The sequence below is a fragment of the Nycticebus coucang genome, chromosome 11 (genome assembly GCF_027406575.1).
Source record: "Nycticebus coucang isolate mNycCou1 chromosome 11, mNycCou1.pri, whole genome shotgun sequence".
In the NCBI taxonomy this organism is placed as follows: Eukaryota; Metazoa; Chordata; class Mammalia; order Primates; family Lorisidae; genus Nycticebus; species Nycticebus coucang.
The window spans coordinates 29,585,899-29,613,599 of NC_069790.1; the positions used below are offsets into that span (position 1 = coordinate 29,585,899).

The 27,701-nt window shown below is 40.6% G+C and overlaps 1 protein-coding gene across 6 annotated transcripts in view; it reads right to left on the reverse strand.

Moving 5' to 3' along the window:
- Nucleotides 1-27,701, reverse strand: part of CREB5 (cAMP responsive element binding protein 5) — a 536,752-nt gene that overhangs the window by 323,087 nt on the left and 185,964 nt on the right. For all 6 annotated transcript variants that reach the window (XM_053553440.1, XM_053553438.1, XM_053553443.1 and 3 more), the window contains exon 5: nt 26,706-26,878. In XM_053553440.1, the coding sequence (XP_053409415.1) occupies nt 26,706-26,878 (173 nt within the window). The remainder of the gene's footprint in view (nt 1-26,705; nt 26,879-27,701) is intronic.

A 27,701-nucleotide genomic window follows, 5' to 3' on the forward strand; every position in this document is an offset into this window, starting at 1 on the left:
GTGACCTTAGATAAGTAACTTGACCTCTCTGTGCCTAAAGTTTCCTCGTATGTAAATAGGGTTCATAGTATTATCCTCATTTTATAAATCAGAAAACTTGAGACACAGAGGGAGCTGGTTATGAAGTTACTATGCAGCTGGCACTGATGCAGCAACTGACCCCTGTTGTTATCTTAGCTCCCCATTCCTTGGTGACCCTTTTGGAGACACTTGGAAAGTACAGACCATGGTGCTAGAACAGGTTTTCTTCTCTGCCTCCTTCAGTCTGAGGCTAACTGACCTGTGCAGCATTGAACTCTTGACCTCTGCAAGCTTAGCACCGTGCCCTTGCCCACTGAGTTAACCACCCAGGCAACACAGGGGTGAGTTAGAGCTAATACTGACCAAGTTCTTAGTTCAAAAGGATGTCAGCCCTCTTTGCTCCTGCATTCAAAATCTCTTCAAGATTTAAGTATACCTTCTAAGTTAATCTGTTTCAAACATTTGCTTAAGAAATAAAAGAAGCAAACGCACCCGCTCTTTTACTCAAAGTTGAAATGGAGATATCCGTCTCTTTTCCCCACTGGTTATGCATTCTATTTCCCCAAAGTTCGTTCTTTGCAGGGAAAAAATTATGTTGGCCACAGTTGCAATCAGCTTTAATTCATTCTTTATTGCTGCTCTGGTTTTGTGTTATTTGAGCTGGTTTAACTGTTAAAAGCATTTCAAATGTTCACATGGTCTGCATTAGGTTACTGAATTAAAACAGGAACAGCCCACCAAATGTAGCTCTCTGAAATGCAAACCACATGAGTTTGATTTCTTTGTGGCATAACTTTAATTGGGTTCAGAGGTCTCTGAGACTTACCTGTCTATCTGCTCCATGATGGCCCAATCTGATAAGACTAACTTAAAGGGCCTGAGGAATCAGAATCGCCTCAACTCTGGTTTCAGAACCAACACTGACTATTGGTTCTGCTTTATGACTCCACCCCATTTACGACTATCCAAATTCAACTCAATTGGAAATTGCAGCAGACCGCCTCAGGGCTTCTTCACTGGCTGGTCTAGCAAGTGTCTGGAACACACAGTGCATACAGGCCCATGTGCAAAGTGCTGAGAAATTGTAAATATGGTAGTATTAGCAATACCGTTATTGTACATTTAGAGTCATATTTGCCACTTTGACTCTACTCCACATCTCACAATCAGATAGGCCAAATACTCTTTCTTTTCTGTCTCAAGAAAAAAGAAAGCTTTTGGTTCAGATTGTTTCTTTTTTCCTTTTTTCTGGTCTTTTCATAGCACTACCATCCGGTCTCTAGTGGACCCTGTCCACTTTCTGAAATAGTTTCCATAGCTTCTAAGTTTACCTAATGTGGTATCCCCTTATTTGAAGGCAGGTGGAAGCAATAATTGACTGTGGTTTCGTTTTTTAAGAAGAGCTGAACTTCCCCCATGTGGTTTTCTAAGAAGTAGTCTCATGACACAAGCAAATCTACAAATATTTCTGAGTATTACAAGCAAAGTACCAAGTGAGCCACCACAAAACTTGTTTTGTGGAAAACTCCATTGGAGCTTGTGGCTGATCTAATGTGCAGGGCAATGGAGGTGAGAAGCCAACGAGGACCCTGAGTTTTAAGCCTGGTTGCTTGAAGGAAAGGTATCGTGTTTGATGAGAAATAAACCACCCTGTGACTCCAAGCTACATAGGAGTACTTAGAAACCATGTAGAGAAAACATAATATCCTTTGGCCATCACTCTTCCCTTGCTAAAACATGTCATTAAACAGAGACACTGTGATGGAAATGTGATGGTTATCCTGCTTGGAGTAAAAGCAGACACTCAAACAGTGTTCCTTTTCATTAAAACACTGGGAAAAATAACATTTTCAGTATTTCATCAGAAGTTCATTGATCATGCAAAAGATTCCCTTCAACTCTCTGAAAAATGCTGAATGAAGTCTTTCTAAATTAGCTATGCACACAAACATACTTCTAAGCACATGATGAGCTAGTATTTTGGTGGTAACTATAATAATAGTTAATGTCATTGAGTACTTACTCTGCACCAGATAATTTTCATCCATTATCTTAGTAAATCACCACCACAGCCTTGGATAATAATATCCTCATTGTAACAGTTTAGGAACAGAGGTACTAAGAGATTAAGTATAATTTGTCCAAAGTCAGCATAACTTGAATTTGAATTTGGGTTCTATGATGCCAAAGCTGTGCCCCTCACTGCCAGATATGCTGCCTTTCCCATTGATATATCAGTAAGAGGCTTAAGACAAAGGAGATGAATACAGAGAATGGGGAGGGAGCTGGTGTAGTTTGTCTGCAAAGCGAGCCCTTTAACATGGAAGCTTCACAATGTCCTTCGCTTTTTTCACACTCCTAGAATGGGAAAAAACTCCTCTTCTGCCAGACAGAGAAAAAGTTATGTGAATACTCACTTCCTAAATATATAACCCTTGGATATTGCAAATCGTTTTCATCTTTATGGTTATTTTTTGATAATGAGAAAAGCTAAAAAGGAAAATGATATTCTACATAAAAAGTGGCCTAAATATAATAATACACATATTTGTGCATTTCACTCTTTGTAAACTTCAACAACAACAAAATGAACCATAAACAAATGTTAAGCTCTATTTAATGATGCATATACCAAAGTGGTCATGTCTGCAACTAACTTTGAAATGCACAAAAAAATAAGATGAATTGATAGATGGCTCCATCTATCTTAAAACTCAGGATCCATGAAGCTGTATGATAAAGCCAAGTATAGTGAATGGTCATTGTAGAATCTAGGTGGTAAATATACACCTCTTTAAGCTTTTCTGTGCGTTTGAACATTTTCATAGTAGTATGTTGGGGAAAGTGAACACTGAGTGTGTCTTACATTTCTAGGTTGCTGGTTTCCTGACTCAGCACTTGAGCTACATGGAAAGGTAGGCAGGTAAGAAGAAAGAAACTGCATCGCTGGAAGGAAAGCCAGCATCGGCCAATAATTCTTCATCCCTTCCAGGGAAAACAGAGGCTTGGAGAACAATCCTTAACCACTTCTCATCCAGATACACAATCTTATAAAAGATTTTCATACCAAGAGAAAACAAAAGTCAAAAAATAGCTAAGAAAATGTAGTTGGGACAAGGAGAAGATGACCAAATTTCAAGATTGCTGTATTTTGTGTCACAGGCAGAGCTAGCAAGTTTTAGAGCCTACACTTGGAAGGCTCTAAGGCTTGTGTATCCTTAGGGTAAAAAGAACCCCCAGATTCTTGGTAAATGTTTGCTGAATGAAGGAATGAAAGATGAACATTTTGTTGAGAGCTACTGAGTAAGATAAAAACTGTTGCAACTAATTATCTCCTATTAATTTCTTACTGTCTCAGGTAAAGAATTGCACACACACGATGTCTCATTACAACCCTCTTGTACCCATATGTATATGTGCCACTACCTGAATATAGCTGCCTCATATTAGGTAACATGCTGGGTGTTGCAGGAGGCACAGCATTGAATAAAGTACCATCTTTGTCTTATGAATTTAAAACCTACATAGAGACAAACACCAAGTAACTATGATACAATGTCTGGTATAGTAACGTACCATGAACAACAGAGATCCTACTTAGTTTTGTTAATATCTGACTTTATGTTATGGGTCCTACATACTGTACTCAAGTCTCCAGAAATAGCAATGCTACATGTAAAAATGAAAATGCACCACTGTTTAGGCCCTACTTAAGAGAAGGGCTGATCCAAGACATCAGAAGCCAAAATTAGAATCCTGCACTGCAAATCAGAGCTCACTTGAGGATCTGAGATGGTTCCTCTATTTTAACTCAAAGGGTGAAATTATCCCTTTGTGTCAACAACTTGATATTTCTTTCCCCCAAAATGGTGGGCAAAAAAACCTTTTTTTTTTAAATAAAAAAAGAATTTGATATTTCACAGAGAGGTCAAAAGTCTTGCCCCAGATAGCCCTGGACTCTTAACTTACAGACAAGAGCCCCTTGTAGCCTCCATAGGCACACTAATGAGACTGGACATGTGATGGTAAAGCTGGGTGATAGGAAAGCAATCAGGAAACTAAGTGGGGAAAAGACGAAATCTGTGCCCACGAAGACATTTTAGGTGTTGAAAAAGAGGTAATGTTTTCCACTAAAGGCCATCCAGTTGGAGACTAGTCTGAGCTGGCTCTCATTTTATAACCTCTCAACACATGTGTGTAGTCAAGGCTGAATTTAAAACCTATACCGTGAACCTTAGGAAAATAAACCACATTAAACAAGCACAAATTGAAAATATTACACAAGAGATTTCACAGGAAATTGGTCCAAATTTAGCCTTGCTCTTTATGTATTTAAGCCTCTTATTCGTTGCTTAGAAATTTATATCAGGATTTTAATATGAGTCTGTCCTCCCCCACCCCAGTCCACCTCCACAATGGCTTGCTCAGTTTTATAAAACTTGTTTTTTTTAACTCCCAAGGAATCCTGCTACCTTGGGCCTGCTCTTTCAGTGTTCATTAACACATGTTCCCAAACACCGCACTGATGACTCACAGTGGCAATGATTAGGTGAGGGTGAGCATATACCCAAAAAATTCACTGCAGAAACAGAGACAAGCTTGGTTGTGTGACCCCTTCAAGAGCCACTCTGCACTGGCGACTGCTACACTGATTTTCAGTACAAGATGACAGCAATTATGACAATTGTCATCAGCAGCAAACCATCTAAATACCATTTGGGCTCATTTAGAATTCTCCCACACTACTTCCCTTTCCTACATAGATGTGCTTTGTTTTTAATCTTGTTTTACTGTAATTTCTCTGAGTCACCTCTAATCCTGTTTGTTTTTTGGGTTTTTTGGAATGAGGCCAAGTGCACGTAAATATGTGAACTATTTAGAATCCTGTGAACATAAGGATCCACCTTTTACTCTCACATTTGAGGTACGCCGATGCTATCTTGTTTGGACAATAGTAAAAGGCTCCCTCCCAGAGGCCATGGCTGCTGGACCACTCTCTCCACCTCAGGTCTGGATTTTTGCCACCAGAAATGCCCTGTGGTATGCTGCCAGGACACTTCAGTCTGTAGCCATTCTGAGCCAGGCAGTTGCCAGGTGGGAAAAGTGATGCCAAACCAGACGGTGGTTTTGTGGGATGGACAAACATGGCCTGAGGCCACGTTGAGATGTCCCATTCTTTCCTACTCCTTGCTGCCAGCCAAAATGTAATTATTACTGGAGTTTGCTTATAAACCACTTTTAGAAGGCTTATTAAATTAGAACTTGTTTTGGATTTAGATTGGAATGTTTTTAATCATTTCAAAGTCTGAGATGCACGATGCTTCCCGACTTGTCTTTATCACGCCAATGGAAAACGCTTGCTGGGGAATGTGATTAAGTTTATCCTGATCCCTTTTCTTGTATAGTTCTTTACTTTTTATAGAAGTTAAAAAGCTCCAAAAGAGTAGAATAAACCATGCCAAAAGTCCAATGTTAGATTTCAGCTGGAAAGAAATGAGAATTGTCCAGAGGGCCGGCAGGGATGAGTGCTCTGTTACTTTTACTGGGGCAGAACTACAGGAAGTTTTTTTATAGTTATTATTTTGCTAATTTTTATTTTAATAAAATTAAAAGAACATCCTGGATCATCTCCAGGGCTCTGAGCGGCTTTGGGGAACTCACTGCCTCTCCCTTCTGCTCCTGCCATGGCAGCCCCAGGTCTGGAAGACACCCAAGCAGAGTTCTGAGCAGGAAAGGTGAGGACACAGGAGCATAAGCTTTAGAAAGTGTCAATTCAAGCTGACTCAATGGTCTGGCCAAGGGTATTGCTTCAGTTTTGAGATTCGATGAGTCATTAAGTAAAAGAAAACCCAAAATCTTTATATCCCCAAAATGCAAAGTTTTAAAGATATAAGAATTTAAACAAAGCAACCTCACAGGTATCTGAAGCCTGCAAACCCCTACTCAATGACAGCCTCACACAAGGTATATGCCTACTGCTTTTAACACCCTCCCTTGCAGGCTTTCCACTCGGGTGGTCACCTCAGGCCCCTCTCACTCCCCAAAACAATTCTGGTAGAGGGGTTTTATTAGACTTCTCAAAGCATTAAGTTTCTTAGAGCATATAAACTCAAAGATTTTCCCTTTAAATCACTCAGAGCCAGAGAAGGAGGCATAAGGATGCTTCAAAAAGAATTAGAAAAAGTTAACAGATCAAAAGAACCGTGCCACACAAGCTACTTCCAAAAACATATATTAAGCTATACAAGCTACTACCAAAAGCATATATTAAGAGTGCAGCAGCTAAAACCTCGATCAGTCATGAAAATTAGCCCCAGCTTCTGGCTAAGGGGCTGAAAGGAATTAGGCTCCACCTAAAAGAAAGGTCTTGGTGGTTAAGTTCAGTGTCTGTGGAGGCACACAGACTCACACAGACAGCCAAGGCCCATCCCAGTCATCCTTCCTCAAAGGAGCTCCCAGTACCCTTCAGTGTCTACACAGGAAGTTTGTTCAGGGCTGCTGGAAGGCTGAGTTTAAAAGCCACCATCCCTACGTGCAATGCTGGACTTCCATTCTGTGCAAATTATAGGGCAAGAAGCTTAATCAACAAAAAGTGTGTTTCAGAACAGGGAACTGCTAAAGAAAAATTCCATTCTCTCCCTGGTGTCTTCAAAGTGGATTTTTATGGCAGGGTGAGTTTGCAATCCAGGTAAAAGATATCTCTGCTAAGATTTCTCATCTAGAGCAGGCCTCTTTATTTGTGTTCTGTATAAATGGACCACCAGGGGCATCTCACCCAACAGGTCCCAAGTGTAAAATTGCTCTTCTCCAGAGAATAGTTTTATTTTGATTCTTGGCTAGCTTTTTCTCTTCGTGTTTTTCTTTTCTACATCTGTTACAGTTCAATAAAAGGAGAATGGAGTGATAGATTTTTTTTTTTAATCACAATTCTGTTGGCAAAGTAGAGAGGTCCATAATTTCATGAAGACATATCTATTAGTTTTCTAGGGCTATGACAACAAATTACCACAAACTGGGTGGCTTAAAAGTGACAGAAATGTGTTCTTTCATAGTTCTGGAGGTTAGAAGTATGAAGTCAAGGCGTCAGGAGTATCAGTTCCATCTGAGGGCTCTGAGGGAGAGCAACCTGGCCCATGTCTCACTCCTAGCTCCTGATGGCTGCCAGCAAGCCTTGGCCTTCCTTGGCTTGCAGCTGCCTCACTCTGATATCTGCCTCTGTTGCACATGCCTTCTCCCTGTGTATCTCTGAGTCCTGTATCTGCATGTGACCTTTTTACAATAACACTGCTCATTAGATTTAGGACACACCCAAGTCCAATATGACCTCATCTTAACTCAATGACATCTGCAAAAACCCTGTTTCCAAATCAGGTCACATCCACAGGTGCCAGAGGTTAGGACTTCAACATATTTGGTGTGGGGGGGACACAATCCAACTCACAGCAACACATGCACAGGAGTTAAAAATGTAAAAATGTGATTTTCAACTGGTATCCTGTGAGAGGATCCTAGGTGTGCCATGAAAAATGTTAAAGATCAGGGCAGCACCTGTGGCTTAGTGGGTAGGACGCCAGCCCCATGTACTGAGGGTGGCGGTTTTGAACCCAGCCCCGGCCAGCTAAAACAGCAGTGGCAACTGCAACAAAAATAGCTGGACATTGTGGCGGGCACCTGTACTCTCAGCTACTCAGGAGGCTGAGGCAGGAGAATCACTTAAGCCCAAGAGTTGCCGTGAGCTGTGACACCATGGCATTCCACAGAGGGTGAAAGAATGAGCCTCTGTCTCAAAAAAAGAGAAAAATTTTAAAGATCATGAATTAAATTATTTTCAAAAGAAGTTCCTAGCACAGTTAAGTACATTCTTTTTGTTACTCTTTTTTCTTTTTCTTTTTCTTTTTTTATCAATATAATTTAAGTGTGCTATGGAAGTTTAACTATAGGTTCAAGAGTGCCATGAGATAAAAAAGGTTGAAAAACACTCATGTAAACAACAGTATTGTCTATGTGACCAGGCCCCAGTGGGCTGTGAAGGCGGAAGAAGTAAGGGACTGTCCTAGGGGCTGGGCACTGAGGAGGAGGCTTCCAGAAGCAACCTTTATATTCCACCAGGTATGTCTAGAGGCAGAGTTCAGGCTGGATAGCAGTAGAGTCGAAATTGTGAAGAAAGAGAAAAAAATAATAGTGAAATCCTGGAGGACTTGGCTGAAACAGAATGGAGGTCTGCAGAGGCAAGGTGGAGGGTGGAGCAAAGGCTCTCAGTCATGAAGGCTGCCTATCTGCAGCCTGGAGCTCAGTGCCTTGGAACTCCTTGAAATCACAAGTGTAGGTGTATTCCACCTAGAAGAGCAAACTGAAAAAAATACAACTTCCTTTGTTGTTGCTGTTCCACCTTTTTCTGGGAGATTAAAAAGTACAGATTCCCACACAGGCTTTATGTTTTCCTTCTGACAGATATTTTTTCCCCTCACGTCTACTCACTGAAAGCTCTGTCATGTTTTATTCACACACACACACACACACACACACACACACACACACCCCACCTGACAATTGCTTAGGAAACCACAGCTTACCTCTCCAATCTCATCTACTTTTCAATCTCATCCACCAGAAATGGCATCACTAGTTCTCCAGGAAACTAGTGGTCAAGATGGTACCTATACAATCATACCCAAGAACTCACTTTTCCTCGTTTGTATTTCATAGAGGGAATAGAATCTCCTGATTTGGTAGTTTCCAAATTATTTTCTGGCTATAATAACTTTTATTCAAAGAAATGCTTATGTAGAAAGAAACCCAACCAAGGTGACAAATTTGGAGCTGCTAGGGGTGCCTGGGAGGCAAGGTGCCCACCCACTAGGCTATCTGCACACCCCCTTTTTTTGCCAGCCCCTAGGCAGGTTCTGTAGAACCCAGTTTAGTAGATTCTAGCTGCTCATATTTTAATAACTCTTTATATCTTGGCACGCAGACATCAGAACCCCCAAATTACCATGGTTGGTGGTCTACCTGATTTTATTATTATTAGGGCTGCTTATGTTGTCCAAGCTGGTCAAGCTCCTGGGCTCATGCAATTCCCTGTCTTGGCTTTCTGAGATGCACACCATCCTGCCCAGCTAATCTTTTTTTTTAAGGAAGGATCTCTGTGCCCCTCAGCAAAACAACAGTTTCTCTAGATTTGTCATATAGCAGACTATGTTCTGCCTCTTCTCTCTCAGAGTCTGCCTTCTAACCTTCTTCAAGATTCTGACAATACCCAGCTATGTTTAGACACTCCTCTAAAATTCACCACACACCTAATTTCAGTACAATTAACAAAATCTGTAAGCTCTTTTAATTTCTTGACTAGAGAAGGGGATCTAAAATCAAGTCAATTAATGGAGAAACAAAGTTTAATAGAGGAAAAAATGAGACCCCTTGCTATAAAAACCAGTGTAACAATTAGACTTCGGAAAACTCCCAGCTTTCCAGAGAAACCCATTATGAAAACATGAAGATCAAATCCCTTCTATGGAAACACCTTAAAAACAAGCACTTCCTGGGTGGCGCCTGTGGCTCAAGGAGTAGGGCGTCGGTCTCATATGCCGGAGGTGGAAGGTTCAAACCCAGCCCCGGCCAAAAAAAAAAAAAAAACAAGCACTTCCTATTGTAAGGCTGAAAAAGATCTGGTACAACAGAATCTTTGATTCAAAAAGGGAACAAAATGGAACTTATTAAGGACTGATACCAACAATACACTCCACATGACTTTGTAAAATTGTGATTCCTTGTGAAGGTTACAAATGAAAATGGACAAATTAAGATTCTACCTTTATTAAACTCTATGCTGATAGAGACCATTTCCCTTGGCCTTTCTTTACCCTCTAAATTTCTAGAACAAATGAAAAATGAAAAAGTGGCAATTCTACATGCCTGTGAAATTTTACCTGAGGACAGGCTTTAATACCACTGAGACAGTGCTGGATTTTTGTTTCTTTATAGTAGTATTTTGTCATCTTTTATGAAAACCCAGACAGGAATACTCCTTTGTAATATTTTCCCACCAAACAGATATATATATATAAAATATCCAGGACCATAAATCCCGGAAATCACTACAGTACAACTTTCATTTACTTCTTATTTGTACAGGGGCATTTACCCAAAGAACCTATTTAGTGATGGGTAATAGAGGGGGGGGAAAGTCTCTTTTCAATGCCTAGAACAGGAAAAGAGATTCTGCTTGCTCACTCCATCCTGGTACCATATCTGTGACAAGCTGTGCACCAAGTTGCCTCCATTCCTGACCAACTGACAGGACGTTTATTACCTGGACAGGACTCCTCCCCTTCTCCTAGCAAGCTCACCCTGCTCTCCTTTAACTCTGTATAGGAATCACAGCTGGCTTTGGGAGGAAGGACAGACTGCTTAGGTGTCTGGGAGACAAAACTGACATTCACTCGTGTGTCATCTGAGATGGCAACTGCAGGCTGTAGGGTTTTGCCTTCCTCATCCAATTTCATAGGAGGAGGAGGTTCCTGAAGGGTCTGATTCAGCAGCTTGAGCCACAAACCAGGATGGGAGGAGGAGGCTGGGGGGAGCAGAGAGACGCTCTGCACTTGAGGGTGCTTGCTATCCTCTTTAAGTGCCCACAGGCCTCTGCCTGTGACTGTGGTACAGGCCTTGGCAAGGAACCAAGGAAGTCTATGGGAAAAATAACATCTGGAAGAATGTCTTGTCATGCTCCTTTTTTTTTTCTTTCTTTCTTTAATGGCTTGGTGAACCTTTGTGCCAGGCACAGCTTCTGTATTAAACAACCTACTGGTTATAAAATGCCTGGCCACACTCTACCTGAGATCCCTAAGAAGTATTTGGGGATCTAAGTAAGGAGACACAACTATCCAGGCCTCAGTTATTTCAAAATAATAGAGTAAAGGGAAATAATACAGATCTGGAATCTGGAGAGTTTGTGTGCAAGAAGGCTAAACAAATCAGAAAAACATAAAGCTAATGTTGTTAATGTTCTGCTTCCTAAATAGGCTTGCAGCTTTCCCATTCGATGTTGGCACATTATTCTGCACTTTCTCTCTCTGGCCACTTCAAATCTAGCCTCTCTAACTGAAGGCCCACCTGATTATTTATTTTTCTATTTTTAATTAAAGTAACATAGCAGCATAAAAAGAACTAACTTTCATCTTCAGACTTAAGAAAAGCCAAGAATTCAAGCATCCAATCAGAAAAGCTCCCCAAGCGCCGGTGCTCATTCATGCTGGTTTTGTATCTGATGAACTTTTCATTCAATTTGAAGCTCAATGGGTATGAAACCCAATGAAGTGAACCAGGAGAAGGACATCGTCCAAACATGTTGAAGCACTTGTGGGAGACTGCTTGGTCCTTTGTACTCTATGGCTCCTGTGAGAAGCCTCTGTCTCAGGCAGGCTCCAAACTGCCAACTCAATGAAGCAAATAATAATTATTCCTAATGGCAATAATAATTATGGAATGCAGCAGGCCCAATATAAGGTTGGTTGTCTGTGGCTTCAGGTGGGGCAGCCAAAGTTTCACACAACTCTTTTTATAAAAATCATTCTCTCTCTCATGCAGGCGCACACATACACACAGTTGCCAAAAGAGATCTGGATAAACTCATTCCTTTGGTTCTCTGCGAAGTGCCTGACTACAGAGCTAAATTAAATAAATAGCAGCTATCCACACAATGAGTCGGGGTAGAGTGGGGAGGATGGGGACACATCTAGTAATTGACACCATATACACACAAAAAAACCTCTCATTTTCCTTTTAGTTAAAAGTTTTCAACTTTCTCCAGTTCTAGACTTAAAGTCAGAGCCATGGCAAAATGACAGAAATAAATAATGTGATGTTTTCCTCTTTTCTTTCTAGGAGACATGGGAAGGAAGGAGGGAGAGAGAGAGAATAGAGAGTTAGGATGCTGGATGAGTGGCCCCCCACATTCACTCCACTCTAAATATTAATCAGAATCTCCTGGCCTCAAGGTCCTTCCTTGGTGAAGCCTCAAGCCCATGGCTAGTGCCTCCACCAATTTCCTATGAAATATGCACCCTCCTCTGCACAGGTAGGGAATTACCTCCTAAACTCATGCTCCCTGCACCTCAGTGTGGGAGTTGCTGTCACCACCCTGTGGGGATGTCAGCATTAACACTTAAGTATCTCATCTCACATGTCAAGGTGTCAGAGAAGTAAAAAGTAGTTTCTGCTAAAAACATAATCTGTCAACCAAATGATCATTTTCTAAATAATTACAAATTGTTTCCATTTCCTAAAAATTAAATGAAGGGATCAAGATGAATCTGCATGAGTTTTTCCTCTTTTATCATGCTTGTCCATCACAAGGGCTTTATTCTTTAAAAGCAGTTCTAAGATTCTAGTACAGTCTATTGTCATGTGAGAAGAAGGTCACACGGGTTGTGCAGGGTATTATGAAAAACCACACTATATAAAACACACAGAATACACCTGGAAAAATTCTTCAAGTGTTTTGGATAGGTTATTTGCACGTCAAAAGGCCTAAATTATGTTCTAGTAAAGCCAAATAATATGAAATGTGTGTACATACTCACACAATTTTTATTTGGGTGCACCTGGTCTGTAAAATTCTGCAGTCACTTTTAAAAGTATTCAGTTGAGTTGGATTATTTCAAACTCATTCTTTCAATGTTTTAAAAAGTCTATGATTTGGAATATGCATCTATAAAGATGTATTTTTGTTTAATTTTGTCATTAAAAACGTACCCAGACTCAACATAGGGCTACAGAAAGACTTTGGAAGTAGACTTTGGTTTCATCAAGTTTGCAGGTTTATCAAAATGGCTTCACTCTCACAAATAGTACTGAGAAAAATCAGCCCAAACCTCACTTATCTGCTCTTTAATCAGGCACCTTACTGCTTACCTCTTGAATAAGAGGGTACAATTTACATATCCTTCTTAGTAAAGTATCTCAAGAATGGAAGAAAAAAATACTACTATTATGAAACCAATCTTCAATCACTTATACTTTCATATGAAGAATAGATCACAACTATGGCCCAAAATGAAAGAGGGAGGAGAGGGATGGGAAGGGAGGAGGGAGGTCAGATGGAGGGAGAGTGAATGGTGGGATCACACCAATGGTGCATAATGCAAAGGTACATGTCAGATCTATTAGTATAGAGTCTAAATGTCTTAACACAATAATTAAGTAAACGAGATGAGGTATATATTAACCAGTGTGATGTAAGCGTTCCTAATTTTATATAAAATCAGCACATTGTACCCCATAAATACAGTAATGTATACATGATCTATGTGTTTATGATTTAATAAAAAATAAATAAAAAAGAGGGTGCAATTAAAAAAAAAAGAGGGGTGCAATTTGAGGGAGACTTTTGAAAAAAATCAGAGAAAGCATCATGTTAAGCAGAGATCCTGAGATTCTGCCCCTGCCCCTAGAGTCTGAGAATGACATGGCACATTTAACAAGAGTTCGATGGCTCACTGACTCAGGAACACATATTTGTTGTTGCACTTATTATGATTATTCATGTAGATAACGTTTGTGAGTTCTATGGGCTGAGAATAATACATTGAAGGTCAACTGTAAAGTGCTGTACATTTGGCTTGTGAATGACTATATCTAAACCCAGATACTATGGGTATGTGGCTCTTCAGGAAGTCATTTCTAGCATTTTAGAGACGTTTGGGGCCATCTATTCTCTGCAGAGGTCCATGACCCTGCAAAAGCAAGCCAAGCTCATTCCAGCATGTCACCACCCCATGCTCATAAGGATCCTATCATTTTATAGACCTTACTGGCTGAATCACTAGCCAAAATGCACTTTACTAAAGGAGGAAAAAATATAAAACTCTAAATTCTTTTAAATGTGTCTGCTACCATTAACCCAATGATAGCCCAAGAATATGGGGAAAGGGGAAAGGAAGGGGAGGGGAAGGGGGAGGGTGGGCGGAGGGAGAGTAATTGGTGGGACCACACCTACAGTGCATCTTACTAGGGTACATGTGAAACTTACTAAATGTAGGATACAAATGTCTTAACACAATAATTAAAAAAAATGTCATGAAGGCTATGTTAACCAGTTTGATGAAAATATTTCAAATTGTATAAAAAAACCCCAGCACATTGTATCCCATGACTGCATTAATGTACACAGCTATGATTTAATAAAATGAAAAAAAAGTTTATTACTCTATAGGAACTTTAAGTAGATATTTACCAAAAGCACAACATACAAGGCAAATAGATTACTAGACTACCTGCTAAATGTAAATGTATCTGTTTTATGAAATTTCCTTTACAACTATGTTGTTGTAGAGTATGAGTCACAATAAGGAAACACATTTGCTCTTAAGAGCTTGTTTCAGAATTACTAAAAATTTGAGGTGGGCTTAGCAGCTCACACCTGTAATATTAGCACTCTGGGAAATCAAGGTAGGAGGATCACTTGAGCGCAGGAGTTTGAGGCTAACCTGAGTAAGACTGTGACCTCAATCTCTCCTAAAAATTGAACACTTAGCTGTAGTCCCAGTTATTTTGGAGGCTCAGGCAAGAGGGTCACCTCAATTGAGGAGTTTGAGGTTGTGAGCTAGGCTGATGCCACACTAGGCTGATGCCTGGATGACAGAGTGAGACTCTGTCAAAACAAACAAACAAACAAACAAACAAACAAACGGAATTTGAGCTAGAAAAGGGCACTTCTTAGATAAACTACTTTCATTCCTTCTTTTTAAGAGGTAGAAAAGTAGGGCCCAGCAAGGTCAAGCGCCTTGTTCAAGAAGGAAGGCTACCCAACACATTCTATGAAGCAAACATCACCCTGATCCCCAAACCAGGAAAAGACCCAACAAGAAAAGAAAACTATAAACCAATATCACTAATGAATATAGTTGCAAAAATATTCAACAAGATCCTAACAAACAGAATCCAGCAACACATCAAACAAATTATACATCATGTCTAAGTCGGTTTTATCCCAGGGTCTCAAGACTGGTTCAATATCCATAAATCTATAAGTATAATTCAGAACATACACAAATTAAAAAACAAAGACCATATGATTCTCTTAATTGATGCAGAAAAGGTTTTTGATAATATCCAGCATCCCTTCACGATGAGAACATTTAAGAAAATTATATTGGGCGGCGCCTGTGGCTCAAGGAGTAGGGCGCCGGTCCCATATGCCAGAGGTGGCAGGTTCAAACCTATCCCCGGCCAAGAAAAAACAAAAAAACAAAAAAAAAAAAAAAAGAAAATTGGTATAGAAGGGACATTTCTTAAACGGATAGAGGCCATCTACAGCAAACCCACAGCCAATATCGTATTGAATGGAGTTAAATTGGAATCATTTCCACTCAAGGCTGCCCATTGTCTTCACTGCTCTTTAACATTGTAATGGAAGTTTTAGGCACCGCAATTAGGGAAGAAAAGGCGATCAAGGGTATCCATATAGGGTCAGAAGAGATCAAACTTTCACTCTTCGCAGATGATATGATCAGATATCTGGAAAACACCAGGGATTCTACTACAAAAGTCTTAGAAGTGATCAAGGAATACAGCAGCATCTCAGGTTACAAAATCAACATTCATAAATCGGTAGCTTTTATATATACCAGGCGTCCTCAAACTTTTTAAACAGGGGGCAATTCACTGTCCCTCAGACCACTGGAGGGCCAGACTATAGTTTAAAAAAAACCACTATGAACAAATTCCTATGTACAATGCATATATCTTATTTTGAAGTAAAAAACAAAATGGGAACAAATACAATTCACAGCACTTCGTGTGGCCCATGGGCCACAGTTTGAGGACGCCTGATATATACCAACAATAGTCAAGCTGAAAAAACAGTTAAGGACTCTGTTCCATTCACAGTAGTGCCAAAGAAGATGAAATATTTGGGAGTTTATCTAACAAAGGACGTGAAAGATCTCTATAAAGAGAACTATGAAACTCTAAGAAAAGAAATAGCTGAAAATGTTAACAAATGAAAAAAACATACCATGCTCATGGCTGGGAAGAATCAACATTGTTAAAATGTCCATACTACCCAAAGCAATATACAATTTTAATGCAATCCCTATTAAAGCTCCACTGTCATACTTTAAAGATCTTGAAAAAATAATACTGCATTTTATGTGGAATCAGAAAAAAACTCAAATAGCCAAGACATTACTCAGAAATAAAAACAAAGCAGGAGAATCACACTACCAGACCTCAGACTTTACTATAAATTGATAGTGATCAAAACAGCATGGTACTGGCACAAAAACAGAGAAGTAGATGTCTGGAACAGAATAGAGAACCAAGAGATGAGTCCAGCTACTTACCGTTATTTGATCTTTGACAAGCCAATTAAAAACATTCAGTGGGGAAAAGATTCCCTATTTAGCAAATGGTGCTGGGTGAACTGGCTGGCAACATGTAGAAGCCTGAAACTGGACCCACACCTTTCACCATTAACTAAGATAGACACTCACTGGATTAAAGATTTAAACTTAAGACATGAAACTATAAAAATACTAGAAGAAAGTGCAGGGAAAACCTTTTTTTTTTTTTTTTTTTTTTTATAGAGACAGAGTCTCACTGTACTGCCCTCGGGTAGAGTGCCGTGGCGTCACACGGCTCACAGCAACCTCTAACTCTTGGGCTTACGTGATTCTCTTGCCTCAGCCTCCCGAGCAGCTGGGACTACAGGTGCCCGCCACAACGCCCGGCTATTTTTTTGTTGCAGTTTCGGTCTGGGCGAGTATTTCATGAGGAGGACCCCCCTCCCCCCGGGCAATTGAAGCAGCTTCAAAAATACACTACTGGGACTTGATCAAACTAAAAAGCTTCTGCACAGCCTAGAACACAGTAAGTAAAGCAAGCAGACACCCCTCAGAATGGGAGAAGATATTTGCAGGTTATGTTTCCGACAAAGGTTTAATAACCAGAATCCACGGAGAACTCAAACATATAAACAAGAAAAGAACAAGTGATCCCATCACAGGCTGGGCAAGGGACTTGAAGAGAAACTTCTCTGAAGAAGACAGGTGCATGGCCTACAGACATATGGAAAAATGCTCATCATCTTTAATCATCAGAGAAATGCAAATCAAAACTATTTTGAGATATCATTTAACTCCAGTAAGATTAGCCCATATCACAAAATTTCAAAACCAGAGATGTTGGCGTGGATGTGGAGAAAAGGGAACACTTCTACACTGCTGGTGGGAATGCAAATTAATACATTCCTTTTGGAAAGATGTATGGAGAACACTTAGAGATGTAAAAATAGATCTGCCATTCAATCCTGTAATTCCTCTACTAGGTGTATACCCAGAAGACCAAAAATCACATTATAACAAAGATATTTGTACCAGAATGCTTATTGCAGCCCAATTCATAATTGCTAAGTCATGGAAAAAGCCCAAGTGCCCATCGATCCACGAATGGATTAATAAATTGTGATATATGTACACCATGGAATACTATGCAGCCTTAAAGAAAGATGGAGACTTTACCTCTTTCATGTTTACATGGATGGAGCTGGAACATATTCTTCTTAGTAAAGTATCTCAAGAATGGAAGAAAAAGTATCCAGTGTACTCAGCCCTACTATGAAACTAATTTATGGCTTTCATATGAAAGCTATAACCCATTTATAACCTAAATGGGGAAGAGGGAGGGGGGAGGATGGGCGGAGGGAGGGTGATTGGTGGGATTACACCTGTGGTGTACCTTACAAGGGTACACGTGAAACTTAGTAAATGTAGAATATAAATGTCTTAACGCAATAACTAAGAAAATGCCAGGAAGGCTATGTTAACCAGTATGATGAAAATGTGTCAGACTGTTTATAAAACCAGTGTATGGTGCCCCATGATCACATTAATGTACACAGTTATGTTTTAATAATAAAAAAATAAAAAATTGAAAAAAAAAAAGAGGCTTGTTCAAAGTCTCAGAGCTCATGAATGAGCCACCAGCCATGGCTTCTGATCCCTCCAGCAATGGTTTCATACTGTCTCATTGAAATAGGATTCCATTTGTATATAACTAAATCTTAATATGAAGGATCCCCTTTACATTCACATTTGAGACCAAATTGGATATTTATGTGTTCTTCCCATTTACTCCAAGGTAAAATGTCCATGGAGTCTGTATAATATTTCACCAAGTCCTCATTAAAAAAGTCATAAAATATAATAGTAGAGACAATCTATTTGGTCCAACATTGATGAAAAATATGTATGAGAGAACCTGTTGAATGAATTATCTTTTGAGTCCCAAAGTGCCCAATTATATGACTATATCATACATGCAAAGGGCATCATAAACTCTGCAAATTTCTAGAATAGTGTTTCTCTCTTAACTCAGAACCTATCAGTCAATCAGTTCTAACAAGGGTTATTTACACTTCATGAGACATATAGTAGTATGGAATATAAAAGCTCTAGATAATCTGAAATGTCCACTGAGACCCTGCTCTGTTCAATTTTTAAAAAAGCAAAGTGTACTTCCAGTTCCAAAGGGCAAGTTCAGCTTTGTCAGGTTCATTTCTCCTAACATGCTCAGTTTGCAAAGCACTGCACACACTAATCATTTTCTCATGTTAATTAATACCTTTTTGGTATTCTTCAATGAGTGATTACACTTAGTCATGGGAGTCTACCTACACATCACACCACAAGCCATGTGAACCTGCTGGTTGCCCATTCATGTTTCTGGCTCTGTAAACAGAAAATACTGAGCCAATCCTGATGTAGGAACTATGGGAATTACAAAAGTGCAGTCAATTATTGCATTTTATTATATATTATAGGAAACTATACACTCTCAACCATTCAATCATTTGGCACCTTCTTCAAGAGTTACCCGTAGGAATACACCAAATAGTGATATAAATAAAGCTCTATGTTTTAGGTCTTCTACAAAGTAACCCCTGAAATTGATAAAGTCAGAATATAAGACAGTAGACTGCATTTTCCCATAGAGCTATGTCTGGCAGACTAGTCATCCAGATCTCTTGCATCAGACTTGTTTTACATCTTTCGCTGTTTTAGGTGCTTTTCTAGTTAGAGCTCTGAAAATAAATCACTTTTAGGAAAATGAGAATAAAAGAACAATTTCATGATGAGATTAGGCCAAGCACAGTGGCTCATGCCTATAATCTCAGCAATCTGAGAGGCCAAGGCAGGATGATTACTTGAGTTCAGGAGTTTGAGATCAGCCTAAACAACACAGCAGGACCCTGTTTCCATTAAAAAAAAATTTTTTTTTAATTAGTCAGCATGGTGGCATGTACCTAAAGTTCTAGCTACCCAGAGGCTGAGGCAGGAGGGTCACTGGAGCCTTGGAATTCAAAATTACAGTGAGCTATGATCATGCCACTGTACTCCAGCCTGGGCAACAGAATGACAACTTGTCTATTAAAAAAAAGAAATTCTTCAAGTGAGGCCACTATACATGGTCATGCACACAACACTCAGCACCCTAAGAAGTTACCTTGCCAAGTAGTTTTCAGAATTAAATTTGTTATGAAGATCATTAGCAATGCAGTGCTGAAGAAGACTGAAAATTTTCTCGGGATACCTACCCATTTTACAGGTAAAGCTTAAACCTGGTAAAGTACTATTTGGACCTGTGGGACAAGTGGTGTGGGCAGTCTGGGTTCTAGTTCTGCACTTGGCCAATATCACTATGAACTGGGGCAAGTCAATCTCTGAACCTCACTTTACTGAACTGCAAAATGGGTGTGTTGATTTCCATGTAACAGAATTATGAACACTAAATTGGTAAATGATAAAGGGGAATGTGCCTTATTAAAAAAAAAAGTGCTTGGCAAAGAGAAGAGGTTGTAGTTATTCAACTAGCAGTTGTGCCTAGACATCAAGTCTCTCTAGCTTCATGTGTCAGGACCCCTCTCTTACTGCCTTGGCCTTCTCTTCCCAGGTTCTATTCTGTTCTCTCTCTTTGGGATACATGAACATCTCCTGGAGCTCAGATGATCTAGAGCTCCCACCAAAGTCGGCTCCAGGAGGAAACCAAACCAAAAGAGAAAATAAATTTAATATTGAAAAACGTCAGTGAATGAGGATTTTGGATCTGCGACTGACTTTCTCCACTAATTGGTTAACCCCTTTATCTGTAGATGAAAGAAATCAGGCCTAGGGAACCCTTGGCCAACACTGTAAACCCATCAAATGGCAGAGCCTGGACTGTCTAATATCCATGACCCCTAAACTCATGACCAATACGTCTGCTTGACTCCCCTCTGACCTGACATGGTTTTGCTCAGCAAACTCTTATTTATTTATCAGGCATATCTTTTCAATATGCCATGCAAAAGAACAAATGTCTAGATTTACTATAGTCACAAACTGGATGATCTCAGGCTATTTGCCAAAGAAGCAGACCCTTGTTTGTGCCTATCTGTTCCAAAAATAAGGGCAAGGACATATACACAGAGACACTTTGTATGAAAACTTCAGGAATGCTGTGAGCCAAGCTTCTGTTTGTAAATTCCAGAAATGAAGTCCTCCTCCAATAGGAGGACACAGGCAAAGTCACCTCTCTCTATAGGAACTGGAACAAATCTGGAACTTGCCCTGTACCTGGGCAGAAGATAGTGGACAAGCTAAGAAGTCACATGTAGAGTGACCACATGTTGGAGACAAAGCCAGTCACTTCTCTGTGCTAACCTCAGTTGTCTTACACGTAAAAGGATTTGGCTAGATACAGGCCAGCTCTGTGTTTCCATGTGCTCAAGATATTCCCCAGTTCCTCTCCCTTGAGAGACAGGGAAATCCTGTATATTTCTCCTGAAGGATCAAAGCAGCAGCTGGCAACTAATGTGTACGTTCACTCTGCCTGTGACTGCCACTCAGGGGTACGAACACACAGCTGCTTGTCACACAGATTGAGCATTAGCAACTCCTACAAGCTGATGATTCTCGCCAATGATTCTCCAGTGATTGTCCCAAGTGTCAGACATGCTCATGTGTCTTCTACAACACTGGTGTTGCCATGGTCAGAAGCATAAGGAAAGCATGTAGTTTGAAGTCCAACAGACCTACAGTTCAATCTCACTGGCTGGGAGACTTTGGAAAGGTTACTTGAAGTAGACAGTGCCTACCTCTCTGAGCTGTTGAAGAATTATAAAAAATAACATGCAAAGCTAGTTCAGTGGCTGGCACATGGTAGATGTTGGACAAATATTAGCTTCCTTTCTCTTCTTCAGAATCAGCTTGCCAATCAAGGCTTTTCTATCAAAAGGCTTGAGCCATCGCGAGGTGATCTCCAATTTTCTCTACCCAGTGGACCACACTTGCTGTGCTCCAGGTAAGGAGCTGATATATTAAGACACAAAATGCTAGCCTGAGGAATCAGAGGCAAGAGAAAGATTTAGAGACAAGCGCTAGGGTATTTTTTTTTCTGTTTCTTAGAGAACCCAGCCATGTGCTTCCAGGTTCTGGCTCTACCCTCTTTTCATCTGACCACAACGCCATGTGGTGCTACAACTTCCAAATGTTAAGAAACATTATATTTCCTCAAGTATCAGTACTTAATGTTTTGTTCCACACATAAAACCCTGTAAGTGGAAGGGTGCCGGCCCCCTTGTCAGAGGTAATTTCTCAAGGCTCTGCATGGGATTTAACGGGAGCCATATGGTTAAATCTGTCAACCCTCCCAGAAAGCAGCCCCCAAAGAGCCCTTGTAAATGTTCTCAGGGCTGTGAAAGATCCAGCAACTTTCCAACAATAAAGCTATGTTCATAGCTGTGATATTCAGGAAATAATGACTTCTGACCTGAATTACTCAGAGGAATTTCAAGTTGTCCTGCTAAGAGGTAAGGAACAGTGACAACCTGGGACCTGCCACTCTACTGCTGCTAGCGGTAGGAGCCTGGGCTGGATGTCCCCAGCATTAGCATGTGGTGGACAGTGACAGTCTCAGTCATGCTCAGTTTGGTCTGAGGAGTTTAGGAAAGCTCTGACCAACGAGTTCAGCCACACACGTGTTCACACAGCACGTACATTCTTAAACTGGCAGCTGCTTTGTTATTTAGGTCTTCTTTAAACAGTGCTTCTCTGTGATCATATCATCTCCCTACTTCTTCCCCCTCACCCTCCACTCCCCCCAGAGCATCAACAATACAAACCCCTCAAATTTATTTACATTCCCATGTTGATGGCACCTCGGGCACCAATATTCAACTCATATGACAAAGCCACATGACAATACCTGATAAAGTAGCATCCCTCTGACACCAAAAAGTTCTGAAATACAATCAGCTTTTCTTTTAAGTATCATTATTTTTCATTTGCTTATTTGTTTTGCTTGGTCCTAGTCATTAAGTTACATCAGATATTCTAGTGTCAGGGATTGCAAAGAGAAAAGGAATAAACACAGCCAGAAAGTAGGAGAGGAGATAAGATTTACGAGTTCCAGCAACTTTTATTTTTATATAATGCAAGATTTTCTTCTACAATATTTTAAATAAACTTCTGACTAAGTATTTCAATCTCTACTCCCTAGTTATAGCTCCATGTAACCAGACAAATAGGGTTTGTGACCAAATGCCTAACAGCTACACATCATGTGGAAATATATGTGCCGGGAGTAAAATCAGTATATAATCAGGGAGGGGTTTCACACAGAAATGCCTTCATACATGAATTCTGTTGAGCACGTTTCCAAGTTTCCTGATATAACTGGCCTATTCATTATCTCAATCAGAATTCTCCACATTTATATATTCTGCCTTTGGGCATATAACACTTAAATGTAAACAATTACAGTCAAACAATTCACATACTAATCTAATGAGTTTACGCCCAATCCCCTATGAAGAATTAAAAAGCAAGGAGAAAATTCATAGACTATTTTGGCAGTGTCTCCCATAACCTACCAGAACTCTGTACTGATTGATAATCCATTCTTGCACAACTCCACACTCCACATTATCTTCCTTGCTCTCCTAAAGAATTGCTGAGCAGGGCGGCGCCTGTGCCTCAAAGGAGTAGGGAGCCGGCCCCATATGCCAGAGGTGGTGGGTTCAAACCCAGCCCCGGCCAAAAACTGCAAAATAAATAAATAAAATAAAATTGCTGAGTATGAATTATCTACTATCACTTACTCCAAAAAGAGAAATCAACTTCTGTAGGAAACCTGGTATCTATTAAGATCACAATCACCTATTCAGCTGATCATTGGATCCTAGAAAAATGTCTCATGAGATAAGAGATGGAGAGACAGAAAAAGAAAGGCAACTTATTATACCTTCGGCTACCTATTCACCCACTATTTCTCCCAGCCTTTTCCGACTTGGTCCTGAATTAATGAGTCTGTTACATGATATCTAATGAAAATGACTGGAGTACAGGTACTGTTTGGATTCTGCCATATATTTGGTTCAAGGAGGAATTGATTTCATCTATATTTAACACATGCTTGTTTTCTGTCTCACTCATCTTCCCCATAGCCCGTGGCTTACTCTTTTTTCCATCTGGGAAACTTATCTCCTAAACCACTACCATCAATCAGCCAAAGGCATCCTTCCCCACAGAGCATCTGCCAGTTTGATGAAACGCAAGTAGTCACTAGTTTGGGGATGCCTCCCACACTCTCTACAGCCAGGTGTTTTTCTAGCCTTCCTAACCACACACAAGCAATTTGCATTATTTATATGTATCACCAGCTTCTATAGAGATAATAGCACCATTTTTGCAGAGCTGGGCATAGGGCATGGTGTGGGTCACTATGGTATGGAATGAAAATTGTACATGTTGTTTGTCCATCTACTTTTAATGTGATTTCTTTGGATTTTTACATTTCTGTCATTTTGGTCTGCTTTGGCTCAGCGCCTGTTCAAAAACCATGAAAATGGAATGCTTACAAAGATGCCTCCCCTTTGTCCCCAAAGCCACCCCAACTGGTGCCACTCCTATTTTCTAGTCCTTAATGTCAGTATCATTCCCGATAGAGTCAAGCCTCTAAGCTTAAATTTTTCAGTGGGAAAGGAGGGAGACAAAAACGTGGGGTTGACTGCAGAAGCCAAACGCTGGAAGAGGGAAGGGATGAGCAGGGACAGGAGCCAGGCGGCCCCCTCTCCCACAAAGCTCCAGCCGTGAACACTGGCTGCAGCACAAGAACCCCGTGCATGGGCACAGGTGGGTCCCAGCCTCTCTGGCTCGATGTAGCTTAAGCGCTGAGCCTGAATGAAGACTTTCATTGCTGTTTGCTGTTTTTGTTGGCCAGTAGCCATGGCAAACATTTGCAGGTGGCTTGGCCAGATTTTGACACTTAAATATTTGAGGTTGTGATAAAAATCAGAATATTACTACAATATGGTTCTGTGCAGCCTCAAAAAATAAAATAAATTAAAAAAAAGAAGAGCTATCTGCAATTTCAAATGCTCATTTAAAGACACAGTCTCCAGAGGGAACTCATGTTTTAAAATAAGTACTCATTTCCTCTTTCCTGAGAGAAATAAACGAGTCAACCATCCCCAAATGTTACCACCTAGAGTTTCAGACTGAATCCACTGGTGAGATGGGTTGGGTTGCTTCTTGCTGGGCCCCCACGATCATCCTGGCAAGATTCTGGATGGGTCACATGGAGGAAAAAAAATGGAAATGACAGGATGTGTGGGTTTGAATCAACATGGTAAGCACAACAGGGAAGAAACTGATGAAAAGAAATAGCCTTCCCTCAAGCTTGGCAAAAGACAGAGTCCTAAAGTGACAATTATCTCCTAGAACACAACAGGAGCGACATACCCTAGAACTGGAAATAAATGGGGGGATAGAATACTCGGGGAGGGTATCTGCACCAGAGAAACACCCCCATCCATCCAGGCATAGTGACATTGCCTACAAATGTTACCCAAATCCACAGTCCCAGACCAGCTGGGTAAATTATTGACAGAGTCAGCACTCATCTTCAAATTTAGTGCTAATCCTTTAACGACTGTTTCATAAAGATCAGCTTTGTACTAACAATAGCTGAATACTAAGGCCTCCAAGAGGGTGGTTGGTGGGGGTGGGGTTGGGGGTGGGGAAAGAGGCAGGAGAACTCCAGGGGGAAAAGAATGCTGTAAAACTGCCAGTAAACTTCAGCACATGTTTTTTCCCCTTGAAAGAAAAATAAAATAATTATAATTAGCTGGCCTAACTGTGAATTGTCTGCCTGAAGCCAAGCTACTAGAATGAAGAAGCCCCTTAAGTTTTAGATGCTGTCTTTAATGAATCCACCCTGCTGCCTTAGCATATTATGGGTTCTGCATTAGATGGTGGCAACATTTGCTCTCATAGTTGAGAAGAAAAGGAATCTTTAACAGAGACACTTTCATCCATCTCTTGAAACAAAGCCTAGCATTTACATGGCCAGATTAACTTCTCTATTTCTTGAATGGGAAACCAAATAGGGTGGGTCTCAACTTGTCACAACAGGACAAGTTGAGAAATGTGGGAGACTAGGTGTCCTCCTCCCTTCTGGAGCATTCTAAGGAGGAATAAACCAGTGTTGTCCTCAGCACTCACCATTGGTCTGGAATTCTTACAACATTAAAAACAAGGAGGAAATGACATACTGACAATTTGTGGGGCAACTTCTAAATGTTTTAAAAATTACCAAATCTGATATCCATTCAAAACTCCAAACTCAATTCTGATGCTTGTACCAAGCACAGCAAGATGCCCTTCTTATTTCAAATGGAAAATTCTAGGGACATAGAGCAACTAGTTCTCAGTATCCACCAATATAAATTTATCATAGCTTTTTGGCTTAAGTTACTACTTTTTCTTCCTAAGAACCCAAGTGCTCTTAAGTCTTTATTTATTTATCATTATTATTTTTTTCTTTGCAGTTTTGGCTGGGTCTGGGTCTGAACCCACCACCTCCAGCATATGGGGCTGGCGCCCTACCCCTTTGAGCCACAGGCACCACCCCTCTTAAGTCTTTTATTTCATCTTTACTCTCATGAAGTTGGAAAGAACAGACACCATCCTCATTCCAGGGAAAAGGAAACTGGGCCAGAGATTCTGCATTACTAAGAAGCTTCCAGGTAATGCCCAGGCTGTTGATCCCCAGATCACAGTCTGTACAGCGCGGGTTAGAGTGATCACATGAGAAGTGAAAGAGACCTCCTTCCATCACATGGTACAGGGCTCTGGGGGTCAATGACAGCATCTTTCTACCAACTTTCCCCAATGTTCCAGCAATATATATTTGCATAAATGAGAGGGAGTGGGCCTTTTGGTAGCTATCTCAGTTATTAGATGAAAGCAACATTCAGTGATCGCTGCAGTTTCAGGCACTCACTGGGGTCCTGGAATGTATCCCAGCTGATAAATGTTCACAGAAGACACTCTGGTCACCCTAAGATCCAAAGATTTTCCCAAAGTCATTTTAAAATTCACAAATCTTGTTTGAAGAAATGACAACACAGAATGACTTGCTTCCCCACTCTCCACCCCATACACACAAATTCCAGGATCACAACAGCTTTCACCAAAGGGAGATGCCCCCTCCTCCCTTCTCCCATCAAAATGATCATTTTAAATCACTAGACAATATTGCACCAGTCAGGAAAACCAACAAATCTGTGCACCAGAAACAAGGAGAAAATCCAGAACATTCCCTGAGCTCCAGCTAGGACCCAGAGGCAGCCGAGAAGGGCTCCTTACCCGATCTGGCGGTTGGTGGAAGGTGCCTGGGTGATGACAGAGCTGGACTGTGGTGATGGCATGGCCTGCTGAATCACAACGCTGGTGTCGTGGTTGGGCATCCGGGCACTGCCAAGCTGGTGAGCTCCAGGCCCTGTCAGGGCCCCACCAACTGCATTATGCATCGAGATATTCTGCCCAGGGAAGACAGGAGAAAGGTCAGAAGGAGCTAATGTTTATTTTACTCTCAAGATCTCAAAGGCAAAAATTGGGAACCTGGTCGTGTCAATTAAATAAAGTTATGGCTTCTGGCAAGCCTTGGGCCCATTCATCTTGTAATAACTTATGGCCAAGAGGAGATGAAAAATAACGACCCACCCTTTCCGTAAAGCACATGCGAAACGCCTGCCACCATCCTGTGAGGTTTGCACCAGGGATGTTGCACACCTACTCTGACTTGGTGGGATATATATGGAGTCTGAAAAGGATTTCTGTGGTAAGCACATAATACTGTGATTTAGTGGAGAGCTGTTCAGCATCCTGTTTGCATGACAAGCCCACTGGGTTATTTTTTATTTTCAGTCCTATAAGAGTGGCCAGCCATATATTTTTTTCCAGGAAACTACTACCTTTTCAAATCATTTTCTGAGTACTCATTGCACAAGCTCAACTGCCTATAAAATGATGAATAATTGGAATAGATGATGAGGTATCTGGGATCCCATGTCCAGAGTTGCAACTTTCTGCTGTATGTCCTTAAAATCATTCTCTAGCAACTTAATGCAAAGGTGGAATATGGTATAATGATTGAAGATCTGTTCATTTGTTTGCTATCTTTTCCTCCAGAATATAGAATGTTTGTGTTCACAACTCTATCTCCTGGTGCTTAGAACATAGTAGCCATTTAATAAACATATATTAATAGCATGAATAAGCTAGTGAAGGAACAAATGAGACATTTGAGCCACGTAGGGACTTAATGTCATGTAATTATTTCTAATGACATGAATGGAGGCT